Below are 12,192 nucleotides of genomic sequence, written 5' to 3'. Positions count from 1 at the left end.
CTGGAAGCCCCAGGGAGCTTAGCGTCCATCAAGAGCATCCAAAGTCTGGAGTCCCCTGAGAGCACCCCTGGGTCTTCCCATAGTCCAGTTGGTTTTTCTGCTGGACTCTGTCCCAGCAATAAAGTTCCAGGGACCCACTGAAGGAAGAAAATGAGGCAGTTGAGGATATCACAGGTATAGGGATCTGAGTAGTGATGCACTTTAATACTGTACATTTAATTGTTTTGAATGTATGTAATATGCAGTGTGCATGTAATATCGCTCCCAAATCTGAAGATGTTTGATTTTCTCCTTCACCAAAATGCAGCATCTACATCAGTTTAAGAATCTTCCATTGGATTCTGTGAAGATGGAACCTTGTTACATGAAAGTCAACCTGCTTCAAGAGCGCCTGCAGGATCTCAAGAGCCGCTTCAAATTCCCCCATGTCGACCTGGTGGTCCAGAGGACGCAGAATGACATGCAAGAGGTGGGCGTGGCAGGGGCATATTGGTGGATGTGGGTGGAGAGAGAGCTTTGGCTGGTAGGCAGGGTACTAGTAGCTCATCTTGTCAGCCATCATGATGAGGGAGGACCTGGCTGTCCCTCCAGCTGGCTTCATCTTCCTCCTCTGTTGATGAACATCATGGAGAAGAAGTATTGTAGGGAAGTAAAACTGTATCAATTGATAATTATTCAATATGTCAAATCCGTGCTTTTAGCCTTGACTACACATTAGAATCACCTGGGTAGCTTTTAAGAAATACTAGAAATACTTTTTTTTTGGAGTCAGCGTCTCACTTTGTCACCCAGGATAGAGTGCAGTGGCATGATCACAGCTCACCACAGCCTCGCTCTCCTGGGCTCAGGCAACCCTTCCACTTTAGCCTCCCAAGTAGCTGGGACTACAGGAATGCACCACAATGCCACATTAAGTTTTAAATTTTTTTGTAGAGGCAAGGTCTTGCTATGTTGCTTAGGCTGATCTCAAACTATTGGCCTCAAGTGATTCTCCTGCCATGGCTTCCCAAAGTGCTGGGATTAGGTATGAGCCACTATGCCTGCCTAGGAATACTTTAAGAACTATGTCTAGGCTCCATCCCCAGTGATTCTGATTGTGTGTGTGTGTGTGTGTGTGTGTGTGTATATAGATATATAGATATATAGATATATAGATATATAGATATATATAGAGAGATATATATACACACACACAGTATATACACACACATATATACATGTGTATATATTCACACACACACACACACACACACACACACACATATATATGCTCACACACTGTATATATACACACATATATACATGTGTATATCTTCACAAAACATATACATAATATGTTGTGTGTATATATTGTACTCTTAGAACTTCCCCATCCCCATTCCTACTGCTTCTAATACGCAGCCAGAATTGAGAATTAAATTAATCCCCTAATGTAATTAAGAGTAAATTAATCAATCAACTACAGTTTCATACTTGAATTTCCTGAGTTTCTTTTCTTTCCCTACAAAAAACCTTTTCCCCAGGAACAGAAGTGAATAGCACAAACTCTTTCTATATTATCGCGTGTCCTGTGTGATCCTTGAAGCTATAAGGACACAATTCCATTTCACAGATGTTCTGAGGGGAGCTTACTGTGGGCTGGACACTATACCAGATCCCGCTTGGGGAAGCTTGAGTGAGACAAATTCTTAGATCAATTCACTACGCATAGTGCTCTAGTTATGATCAAGATATGTATTAGATGCTTTGGAATCAGGCTTGGGAAAGAAAGATGCATTTTTGTTTCTTCAAAGTTATAGGCAGAATTAAACAATATGACTAACCCCTGAGCTGTGAGGGATTAAAGAGGAACAAGGAACAAAGTTGGGCAACAGTTTAACAGAAGTCCCTTTGGTAATACTGGACCCTGCTGAAGCGGATGCCCGCAAAAGTGCAGAGAAAAGATGTCTGAACTACTTTCACGTTCTGACCCATGAGCATGTCTGCCCTGGCCTCCGCCAAACCCTGTGTGAGGTGATAGGAGGAAAAGTGGAGAGAGAGGAGTACTGGAGAGTGGTTTATGTCTACGTAACAGTGAAGGTGCAGCTGAAGTCTAGTTGGAGAAGGCGCCCACCTCATTTTGCTAATCTGTGGCTACAAGTGCCAAAGAATGCAGGAGGCAAAATGGCCACAGGGGATGATGAATTCTCAGTCCCATGGTCTTGGATTTTCTAGTTCAGAGATGAAAGGGAGGGAATGAGAAAAAAAGAACTACACACGCACATATATACATACATAGTGTATACATACATACAGGCATACATACTCATATACATACATGTGTGTGTTTCCCAGCCTCTTACTGATGCCACTGTGGCCACGTGGCTACAGGCTTCACAGTCCAGGTAGTGGGATGGTGCTCCCTTGGGTTACCCGAGAATAGTGCCTGAGGGGACTCACCTCTGGTGGCTCACACCCTCCCTTCTCTCCACGCTGAGGTAGACAGCCCTGAGGGCAGTGCTCCCAGCCTCTGACTGTGGTCTGTCTTTGTGTTGCTTTCGTCTCCAGCTGATGGAAAATGCAGTGTTCACTTTTGAGCAGTTGCTTTCCCCACATATCCAAGGAGAGGCCTCCAAAACTGCAATTGCCATTGAGAAGGTCAAGCTCCGAGTCTTAAAGGTAAGACTGTTCTCTCGTCTGTGAGAAGCATAAAGCGAGAGCATGACCCCTGCTTCTTTGGTGGAGTGAAAAATGCCATGGTTTCTCCTTCACTCTAATCTTTTCCCCCTCTGCTTTCTCACGAAATTCCAGTGACAGTCAGTCGCAGTTCCTCCAGCATGACTTTCATGCCTGCTCTGCCATCTAGTGGCCACTCTGTGTCCCCGGCATCATTACCTACAGCTAAGAGTGATGCTCTCCAGCTTAGTTACATAGCTTTTGAACTTGACATTTATTGGCTGTCCCTTATAAGCCTTGTGGGTATTGTGTGGGATATAAGATAGGCAAGGCACAGCCTCTTTCTTCAAAGAGTTTACAGGATAGTAAAATGCATTAAGTTGGTCAATATTTTTAAGAAAAATCAAAACCTTGTGGCAAAGGAAATACTATGAAAAAAAAAATCTACCATGTGAAATTGTTTTAAATATACTTAAGCATAAATACATATCAAAATGACTGTAATAATAGGAGCTTGCACACATGTCCTTGAAGTGATGTCCAAAGTTAAACCCTTGTCTCCATGTTTGGATGCTCAATGCAGTACAGACAGAATCATCATCTTTCTTGTTTGGAGTACTGAACTTTTGTGGTTAACATGTCACAGTGTTAATGGAGCTATGAGCCAGGCCCTCTCTTCTCTTGTGGAAATCATTGCAAACCCACTGACTCAGCTTTCAGAACTTAGAGTAATAGATGGTCATGGCTTCCATGGACCTATACAGGACAGAGGTGATGAAGTACCAATTCACCGCCTAGTTTATCCTGAACGTTTTTCTTTTTTTTCAAGTCAGAGTCTCACTCAGTCGCCTAGACTGGAGTGCAGTGGCATGATCATGGCTCACTGCAGACTTGACCTCTTGGGCCCAGGAGATACTTCCACCTCAGCCTTCTGAATAACTGGAACTACAGGTGCACGCCACCACATTTGGCTAATTTTTAGTTTTTTGTGGAGATGAGGTCTCATTATGTTGCCCAGGCTGTTCTTTAACTCCTAGGCTTAAGTGATCCTCCTGCCTCAGCCTCCCAAAGTGCTGGGATTACAGGCATGAGCCAACACACCTGGCCCCCAACTTTTTTATAATGCAGAAGTCACGACTCTGTTTTGATTTTATCTCATTTTCCATATCTGTAAGGTGATGGAAAATGAGATAATGAGGGTGAGATGGGTCATTATCAGTCATCATTTATGCCTGGAGGGTGATAGAATTACATAGAAAGATCTCTGAGACCTTGGAAATACAAAAGTCCTCAGAAATTAGGGGGAAAGGGAGATGAAGTGGGTGGCTGAGTTTTTTGTTTAAGTGTAAGTTAACAGATTGTAATGTTGCTATTTAACATATGTTTCTGTATTGACAGCAATATGATTATGACAGCAGCACCATCCGGAAGAAGATATTTCAAGAGGCACTGGTTCAAATCACACTTCCCACTGTGCAGAAGGCACTGGCATCCACGTGCAAACCAGTAAGGGGATGGCTTACTCCAAAGAGCTTGCTCTTATTGCCTCTGCAGTTCAAACAAGTCCTTTTGCCATAGTGTACTTGCAAACCGTAGACTAGACCAGGGAGGGATTGGCACATTTGTTGGTAAAGGGTCAGAAAGTAAATATTTTAAGCTTCACAGGTCACGCTATTTCTGTTGCAGCTATTCAACCCTGCTGCGTAGGGTTTTTGTAGGGCCAAACAAACAAACAAACAAAAAACCATAAATGATATATAAACAAACAGATTTTATTTACAAAAACAGAAGCTAGCCAAAGTTGCCAACCCTTAGAATAGACAAAATCTCAAAGGGCAGTGATCTGAAAATGAGCCAAACCAAGGGTTGACATAGAACACCTAAGGACATTAAGCATTCCTCATTATAGAATAACTCAGAGGTCCACCTTGTCCTGTAAAACTTGACTACTCTATCCAGAAAAGATCTTAAGTCACATGATTATAAAAGGATATTTGTTCTGTTAAATACCGTCATGTTTGCTTAATGAAATCAATGAAACCATTTAAAGCTTCTGCAAACATTAGGTATCCAGTGAGAGCCATGATTTTGAAGGTGTGACTTATTCTGTAGCCCAGAGAAATGAAAACAATCCCATGAGGAGGTACTACTTACATCCTTTTTGTACACATGAGGAAATATGAGTGGTTAAGTAACTGGCCCAATGTCACAGAGCTGGTAACCACCAGGGTTTGAACCCAGTTCACCCTTGGGCACTAAGTGAATGGTATCAGTTACTATGACTATTGTTATTGCTACCACTTCTACATTTTACAACTGATTGATGACCCTGGACAATGCAAGGCCTGCTCCCTCTTGGAGCAAATGATAAATAGGTTTTTAGAATTTGAAAAGGGCTTTTTGGCAGCTTGGAGAGTCTCCAAGCACTGGAACATTAAAATCCTTTGCATGAGTTATTTCACTGCAGAAATTTCCTTGGTCATTTTTATAGTCTGGAAGTGCTGCTTTTCCACAGATTGTCATCAGCATATCTGTTATTTGTCATTTACTCTTGCAATAGAAGGGGATTTGATGAAGTCAAGAGAGTAAGGGATGGGCCTTACGTGGTGGGACAGTTCAGCAGCCCCAGAGATGGTGGGGCCCACCTCTAGACGTGGCTGCACACGGATGTTCTGGTTGGGAATTTTTCTTTTTCAAACCCAAAGGTAGTTGTGAGGGCCTCAGAGCCACCTCCTCCCAGATGAGGAGAAGGGTAAGGAGAGTTCTCCTTCGCTTCTGCTCCCCCGTTCCCCAAGCATCCGCAGAACGAGTTATCCCTAATCTGTAAGAGGCTCTTGTAATTTTTTAATCAAGAGAGTCTGGTTTCAAAAGAGCCTGTGACGCAGAGTCTTCAGCAATGAAGGATATTGTATCAGTGTCAAGAGATTTTTAAAAATCTGAATTTACAGAATAGAGCAAATTAGGGGATTATGGGCTTCACAGAAGGCTAAAGTGTGTTTCCCTTGGTTCTTTCAGTAGTAGCTTCCTGGATCCATAGCACTCAGCCACAGCTGCATGTTAGCATTGCTTGGGAAGCTTTAATAAGAAGATTCTGACTCCCCAAGACCCACCTTCAGCGATGTCTATTTAAGTGGCTCAGGGAATTAAACATACAGCACAATTCAATCAATTCCAAATAGACCTGTTGCCTAAAGTTGGGCACATCACAACAGTATAAACACCCCTAGGATTTACTCTTTTCCACAGATTTAGTTGGTTGACATTGTAAACGTTTCTGTTTATTTATTCAGCAAAGATATGTTAAATATGTATCCAACATGACCTAGGCATTGTGCCAGGCCAACGTCTCTGCTGTCCTGAGATTCACAGTGTAGAGGTAGGAGACAGGCCAACAGGATGCCGTGTGAGGAACAACGCTGTAGCCTTATGTAAGGACAAGTGTTCTGGGGAAAGGATCAAACTCTACTTATGGGGTCAGGGACAACTTCCCAGAGACACTTGCACCAGGTTCTGAGGGGTGAGTGACAATCAGAGGAATGAGGAGTGGGAGACCACATGGGGAAGATGAAAGGGTATTCCAGGCATGAGCCTGTGTGCCTCATTTAGCAGAGGAAGAGACAGGGGAGCAGAGTGGTGATGTGGCTTTCACAGGGTCCCACAGCTAGTCCAGGGCAGGGCCCAGTTTCCTGGATAGTGCTCTTTCCATATCTGTTCTCAGCCCTGTTTCATTGACTCTCTAGGGGTCATTGAAGCTCATGTCTCTTCAATCCTTTGACTTTCTTCTGGAGTGGGTATAAAGGCACCTCACTATTGCCTGCTGTGACCTGGTCCTGGGCTACAGTGTCCCCAAGTCCTAGCACTGAGAGGTGTCTGAATGTGGTAGCATCTGATCAACTGCAGCAAACCCTGTTCTTCCAGGCAAAGAACTTCCAGTCTAACTGCTAAGTCCCTGATTCTCTAAGAGCTGCATTTGGAAAGCTCTCTCCCGGCACCATCAGGTGCAAGGATTACTGAATTAACCACTGGGATATGATTTGGCACATTTTGATCCCTTCCCTGTCCTCGTGCTAATAACAGGCAAGCCATTTAGAAGCCCTTGGAAAGCAGGGAGGGTTAAGGAATTTTGCACCATGCCTGGGCTGTCTTGGAATCAATGAACATCAGGGCCAGTTGGAGGGAGAGAGGAGAATGCTCCTGCAGAGTCCTTGGCCAGAGATTCTCCCAACCTGAAAGGGGCCCCATTCTAATGAAACTAAACATACCTGTACCCCATGACCCAGCAATCTCACTTTTAGGTATATCTCCAAGATGCAAACTCAAATCCACAGAAAATATGTTCAAGAATATTCATAGCTGTTATATTAATCATGGTCAGAAAGTAGAAAAATCTCAATTTCCGTCAGGAGTATGGATAGACAATTTTAATTTATCCATGTAACGAATACTATTTATCAGTTAAAAAGGAATAAGCTGTTGGTACATGCGGCAGATGAATGAATCTCAAGCAAACACAAAAGAATATATGATTTCATTTATACAAAGTTCAAAAACAAGAAGAAAATAATCATGATATATGAGGTCGGTGCTTGTATCTTGAAGGATGTAGGCTAGAAAGGGGCATGGGGGAAGTTTAGAGGGTGATAGAAATGTTCTCTATCTTGATCTAGGTTATGGTTATTACATAGGTATATTTATGTATTTAAAATAATTGAGCTGTACTTTTAAAATCTATGCATTAGTATGTAACATACTTTGGTTAAGTACTGTTGATATTAAAAAAAAAAAAGGAAGAAGGAGACATTTTGGTAATGAGGAGAAAGGAGGCCTTAGACCTACTGATGAGGTCTTGAGATGATCAAAAATCTCTGCTGTCTTCCCATGAAGTGCATAGAATCTGTGCCCAGTATAGGAAAGGGAAGGGATGCACCTTCAACCACACTGCAGATGTGTGGGGGTCACACATGGTGCCTAGTGAATTGGATTGAAGAGAACCCAATAAAATACCTGGGAACTGAGTTGTTATTTAAACATCCTTTACCTAAGGGCCAACATTGCACTCCAAGAAGGAAAACGAAAGCGGGAATCATCCTTTCTGTGTCTCCTCTAAGAACAGGCATCTCATGCCTTTTCCTCTTTCTCTTCTTATCCCTCACTGTCCAGGAACTTCAGAAATATGAGCAGTTCATCTTTGCAGATCATACCAGCATGATCCAGGTTGAAAATGTCTACGAGGAGATTTTGCATCAGATCCTCCTTGATGAAACTCTGAAAGGTAAGTAAGGCTACCTGGTACTGGAGGGACTCTCTACAGAAGGAAGTACCCCTGAAACGGGACTCGGTAGGGCCAGTAAGGTAGGAGAGGGAAGCAGAAGGGGAAATGAACGTGGGTGAAGTGGGGAGACGGTGAAGAGAGGGAAGGAAAGAAGGAAGAAAACTAACCCTGGTTGAGTGTTCCTGGTTTAGCACACACTACACCGGCCCTTTAGATATGCTTATCTCTTTTTTTTTTTTTTTTTTGAGTTGGAGTCTCACTCCGTCACCCAGACTGGAGTGCAGTGGCCTCTCCCGGCCACCGCAGCCTTGACCTGCTGGACTCCAGCGATCCTTCCGCCTCAGCCTTCTGAGTAGCTGGAACTACAGGCGCGCGCTACCACGCCCGGCTAATTTTTGATTTACTGTAGAGATGAGGTTTCGCCAAGTTGCCCAGCGGGTCTCGAACCTGCAGGCTCAGGCAATCCACTCACCTCAGCCTCCCAAAGCACGGGATTACAGGCTGAGCCGCCGAGCCTGGCTGCTTATCTCTTGAATACAAACATTAACTCGGTGGGCCAGGCTCAGCGGCTCATGCCTGTAATCCCAGCACTTTGGGAGGCTAAGGTGTGCGAATTGCTTGAGCCCAGGAGTTTGAGACCAGCCTGGGCACCATAGTGAGACCTCGTCTCTACAAAAAAATTTTTGAAATTAGCCAGGCATGGTGGTGCGTGCCTGTAGTCCCAGCTACTCGAGATGCTAAGATGAAAGGATCACCTGAGCCCAGGAGGTTGAGGCTACCATGAGCTGTGATCTTCAATATTATGTCACTGTACTTTAGCCTGGGGGACAGAGTGAGACCTCGACTCAAAAACTAAAACACAAAAATAAATATGAACTCTGTGAGGTGGAATTTTTAAGCTTCACTTTTACAGATGAGAAAATTGAGGCATAGTAAGATTAAGCCCAGCACTCTCATGAAGAGCTGGCTTCCTCTTGCAGTTCCAGACAGAACAAAGGGAAAAGGGCTCTTCCTAGGCTCAGGCTCACAACCCCTCCCAAAGCCAGGAGGAGGTAATTCCAGCAGCAGGGCTGCTGGACTGCTCTCTCAGCACGTTCCTCACCTCCACTCAGCCAGACAGAAAAGGGCACAGTGCCGCGCAAGCCTTGTCAGGACTCTGAATCAGGCTTTGACTGGGATTGGAGTGTCGACAGGAAAACTTTGATAAAAATATGCTGTAGAGGGCCACCACCAAAATGTGGGCTTGAGTCATATCTGGTCTCCATTGGGAAAGTCTTGAGGATCACAAAAACCACTCCTTTGAGCAAACTGGCCAAGCACAAGCTGCAGGTCACAGTGGCTAAGCTCAGGGGATCCAATGAGACAAGGACTATAAAGATGTCAGCATGGTGTCTATACAAAGGAAGAGCTCAGGCAAGGCCACTTCTAAACCACCATGGGCACCTTTGGGTGATTTAGAAAAAGACTCCTTTCCTCCAGATACTTTATTGCTGTCAGAGAATTGTTGCAAAATACTGATTTTGTGAGAAAAGGAAACTCTGCCACTAGCTGCTTAAAAAGTGTGCTGAATGCACAAATCTATGCTGTCTTCAACATGAATGGTATTCCTGGGATGTGGCACTCTTGGGCACTACAACCCTGGCACAGCCCTAAGCAGAGGTCTGTGGTCAAAAGTGACAGCTGCTACTGTTGTTTTTGCTCCTTTTCAAGGCCTTTAAGACTAAGCTGATGCACATAGATTTCATTCTGGACACTTTCAGTCAACAAGGTCCTCTCATCTGCATGCTCAGTACTGAGTATCTCTTATACATTCAGGGCTGTACTATGGGATAAAACAGAGATGTGTAGGGTCTACTCCTGCCCTAGAGGAGCTTTACTCAAGTTGGACAAACTGGAGCCACATATATTAGCATAAAGAAATAATAAATAGATAACAAAGTTTGATGAGGCCTCCTTGAGTGATACAGATAATGGTATTGCAGACCATGAGCACCTTGAAAGCAAAGGCTGTAGTTTGTCTCTGGATTCCCTGTGCCTGTCCCCAAGTAGATGCCCAGAAAATGCTTGCTGTTTGAATGAATGAATGAATATGTAAATGAGTGAATGTTACAGAGGTTCAGAGTTTGGAAAGTCTTTATAGTCTTAGGTCATCAGGGAAGGCTCCCTGGAAGATGGTGGATATAGCTGGACCTTGAAACTGAGAAATCTGAGTAGCCAGAGAGGCTGAGAGGGACTTTAGATGCTCAATAAAATCAGAAAATCCAGGCAGGCCAGGGCCGGGTATTAATGTCATGTTTTGTTTTCTGGTATCTCTCAGTGATAAAGGAAGCTGCTATCCTGAAGAAACACAACTTATTCGAAGACAACATGGCCTTGCCCAGTGAAAGCGTATCCAGCTTAACTGATCTAAAAACCCCCTCAGGGTCCAACCAGGCCAGCCCTGCCAGGAGAGTCTCTGCCATTCTGCCTGGAGTGCTGGGTAGTGAGACCCCAAGTGAGGAAGTATTCCAAGAGTCAGAGGAAAAGAAGCAGCCTGGGGTCCCTAGTTTGTTGATCAAAGGAGAAAACCTTTCTCTCCCTGGGCCCAGCCTGCCCATAGGTGTGGTTGAACAGGTGATTATTTCAAGAGTCGATGACTCCGTTGTGAATTCTGCAGCTGCAGAGGACACGGCAAGACTCCTGGGCACACACTCATCAGAGCTGGAGTGTGGAGAGACCCCTGAGGACGAAGAAGGCACCCATGACAAGTCAGAATCCACTTCTGCCTCAGGCTCCTTGATGGAGCTCAGAAAGTTGTTGACAGTGTCCGTTGAAGTGCCAGTGGACTCTGCTCTAGTGATTGAAAAAGATATGAAGGAGGAAACCCTTGTCCTCCAAGAAAATGAAAAAGAAGACGAGGGAACCCACATCTATACAGAGGCCAAGGAGGGCACTGCCTCCCATCTGGACAGCTGTGAAAAAAATGAAGTCAGTGAGAGGGAGGTCCATCCTCCCCCTCTGGAGGCCGAGGCCTGTGGGGTGGAGCTAGGGGGATTACCAGAGGCAAGCAGCCCTGGGGAGGAGTCTCAGCCATCCTGTGGCGGGCTCCCCGAGGGTGCCGACTGCCCAGGCCCCACAGAGGAGCCCCTGGAGGGTGAGGAAGCCACTGAGAGGGAGCTCACAGGTAGGGCCTCCACACTGGCTGCCCATGAAGTGGGGGAGGCCGAGTGCACTGTGGAGAGTGAGGCCATACAACAAGGGGGCTCCGTTTTGGGTTCTGACCCCCTCTGCCCCAGGGGGAGCCAGATTTCTGAGGAGCAAGAAGCGGTGGGAGAGAAAAGTAGCCCAGCCCAGGCCGTGAACACAGAGGAGGTTAAGGCTGCCCTTGTTCATGAGTGTCAGTGGGTGGTCGAGAATGCTCCGGTTTCACATAAAGATGATGTGGAGGGGGGAGAAGGTTGTCAGGAGAGTTCCTCAGAGCAGCCCTCAGAGGAATGAAAGGGACAATCTGGCAAAAGTCTTTCTTGGAATCAAAGCAATCAAAAGGTTATAGTTATGGGTACACATAGGGGTTGCTTGTGAGTTGTTACCAAAAAAAGATTTTATTAAGTACTTCCTTAGTCTGAATAATAAAACTAGAGGAAGTGCACAGGGGTATGAGCAAAACTTTGTGGAATTGGATCATTCTACCCTGAATTATTGCTTTAGTATTTTAATAGGAATTACAAAGGCAATGGTGCCTTGGTGCTTGGAATGAAAGGGAGCTGAGGGTGGCAGAGGGAGGGAGAGAGGGAGCGCTTCTGCAGTGGAGACTGAGAAAACAGTAGGAGCACGGTTTTCAGTTTACTGTGCACATTCCAGTGGTGCAATCTTCAAATGCACTTTAAGGCTTTTAAAATTTTGTGTGAGAATGCAAATGTATACCATAACTCTAGCTTCACCGTCTTTTATACCAACTTCACCATCTCTTGAGGACTCAGCATTTGTCCACAGCCAGGCTGCAAGGAAGGGTGGGTCAGGAACAGTCACCATTGCTGTGTGTCAGCCAATCGTGCCTGACAGATCTCCAGAGGTAAAGCAGAGATAGAGAGAGGGAGGAAGGCGTGGCTTGTGGCACTGTCTGGACCTGTTCTTCATTCTGCTATAAATTTCTTATTAATTAATCTTGTTGATTCTTATTAACTAATCACATTTTCAGGAAATTCAGATGGAGCAAGAAAATTGTATTGACATGCTTAAGCCTGAAAGCATTCCAAATTAGCCTTAGACTGTGCAAAGGGCTTCGC

At 44.8% G+C, this 12,192-nt stretch overlaps 1 protein-coding gene across 1 annotated transcript; it reads left to right on the top strand.

The window, feature by feature from the left end:
• The first annotated feature begins 301 nt into the window (after positions 1 to 301).
• Positions 302 to 11,404, top strand: LOC103274555 (protein Niban-like). The gene is made up of 5 exons (XM_008071996.1): positions 302 to 469; positions 2,548 to 2,658; positions 4,054 to 4,161; positions 7,816 to 7,927; positions 10,245 to 11,404. The coding sequence occupies exons 1-5, from the start codon at positions 302 to 304 to the stop codon at positions 11,402 to 11,404; spliced, it is 1,659 nt and encodes a 552-aa protein (XP_008070187.1).
• The last annotated feature ends 788 nt before the right edge of the window (positions 11,405 to 12,192 follow it).

The sequence above is a fragment of the Carlito syrichta genome, unplaced genomic scaffold (assembly GCF_000164805.1).
Source record: "Carlito syrichta isolate Samal-C Ts95f unplaced genomic scaffold, Tarsius_syrichta-2.0.1 Scaffold113624, whole genome shotgun sequence".
NCBI lineage: Eukaryota > Metazoa > Chordata > Mammalia > Primates > Tarsiidae > Carlito > Carlito syrichta.
This window is presented reverse-complemented; position numbering and strand designations above follow the sequence as displayed.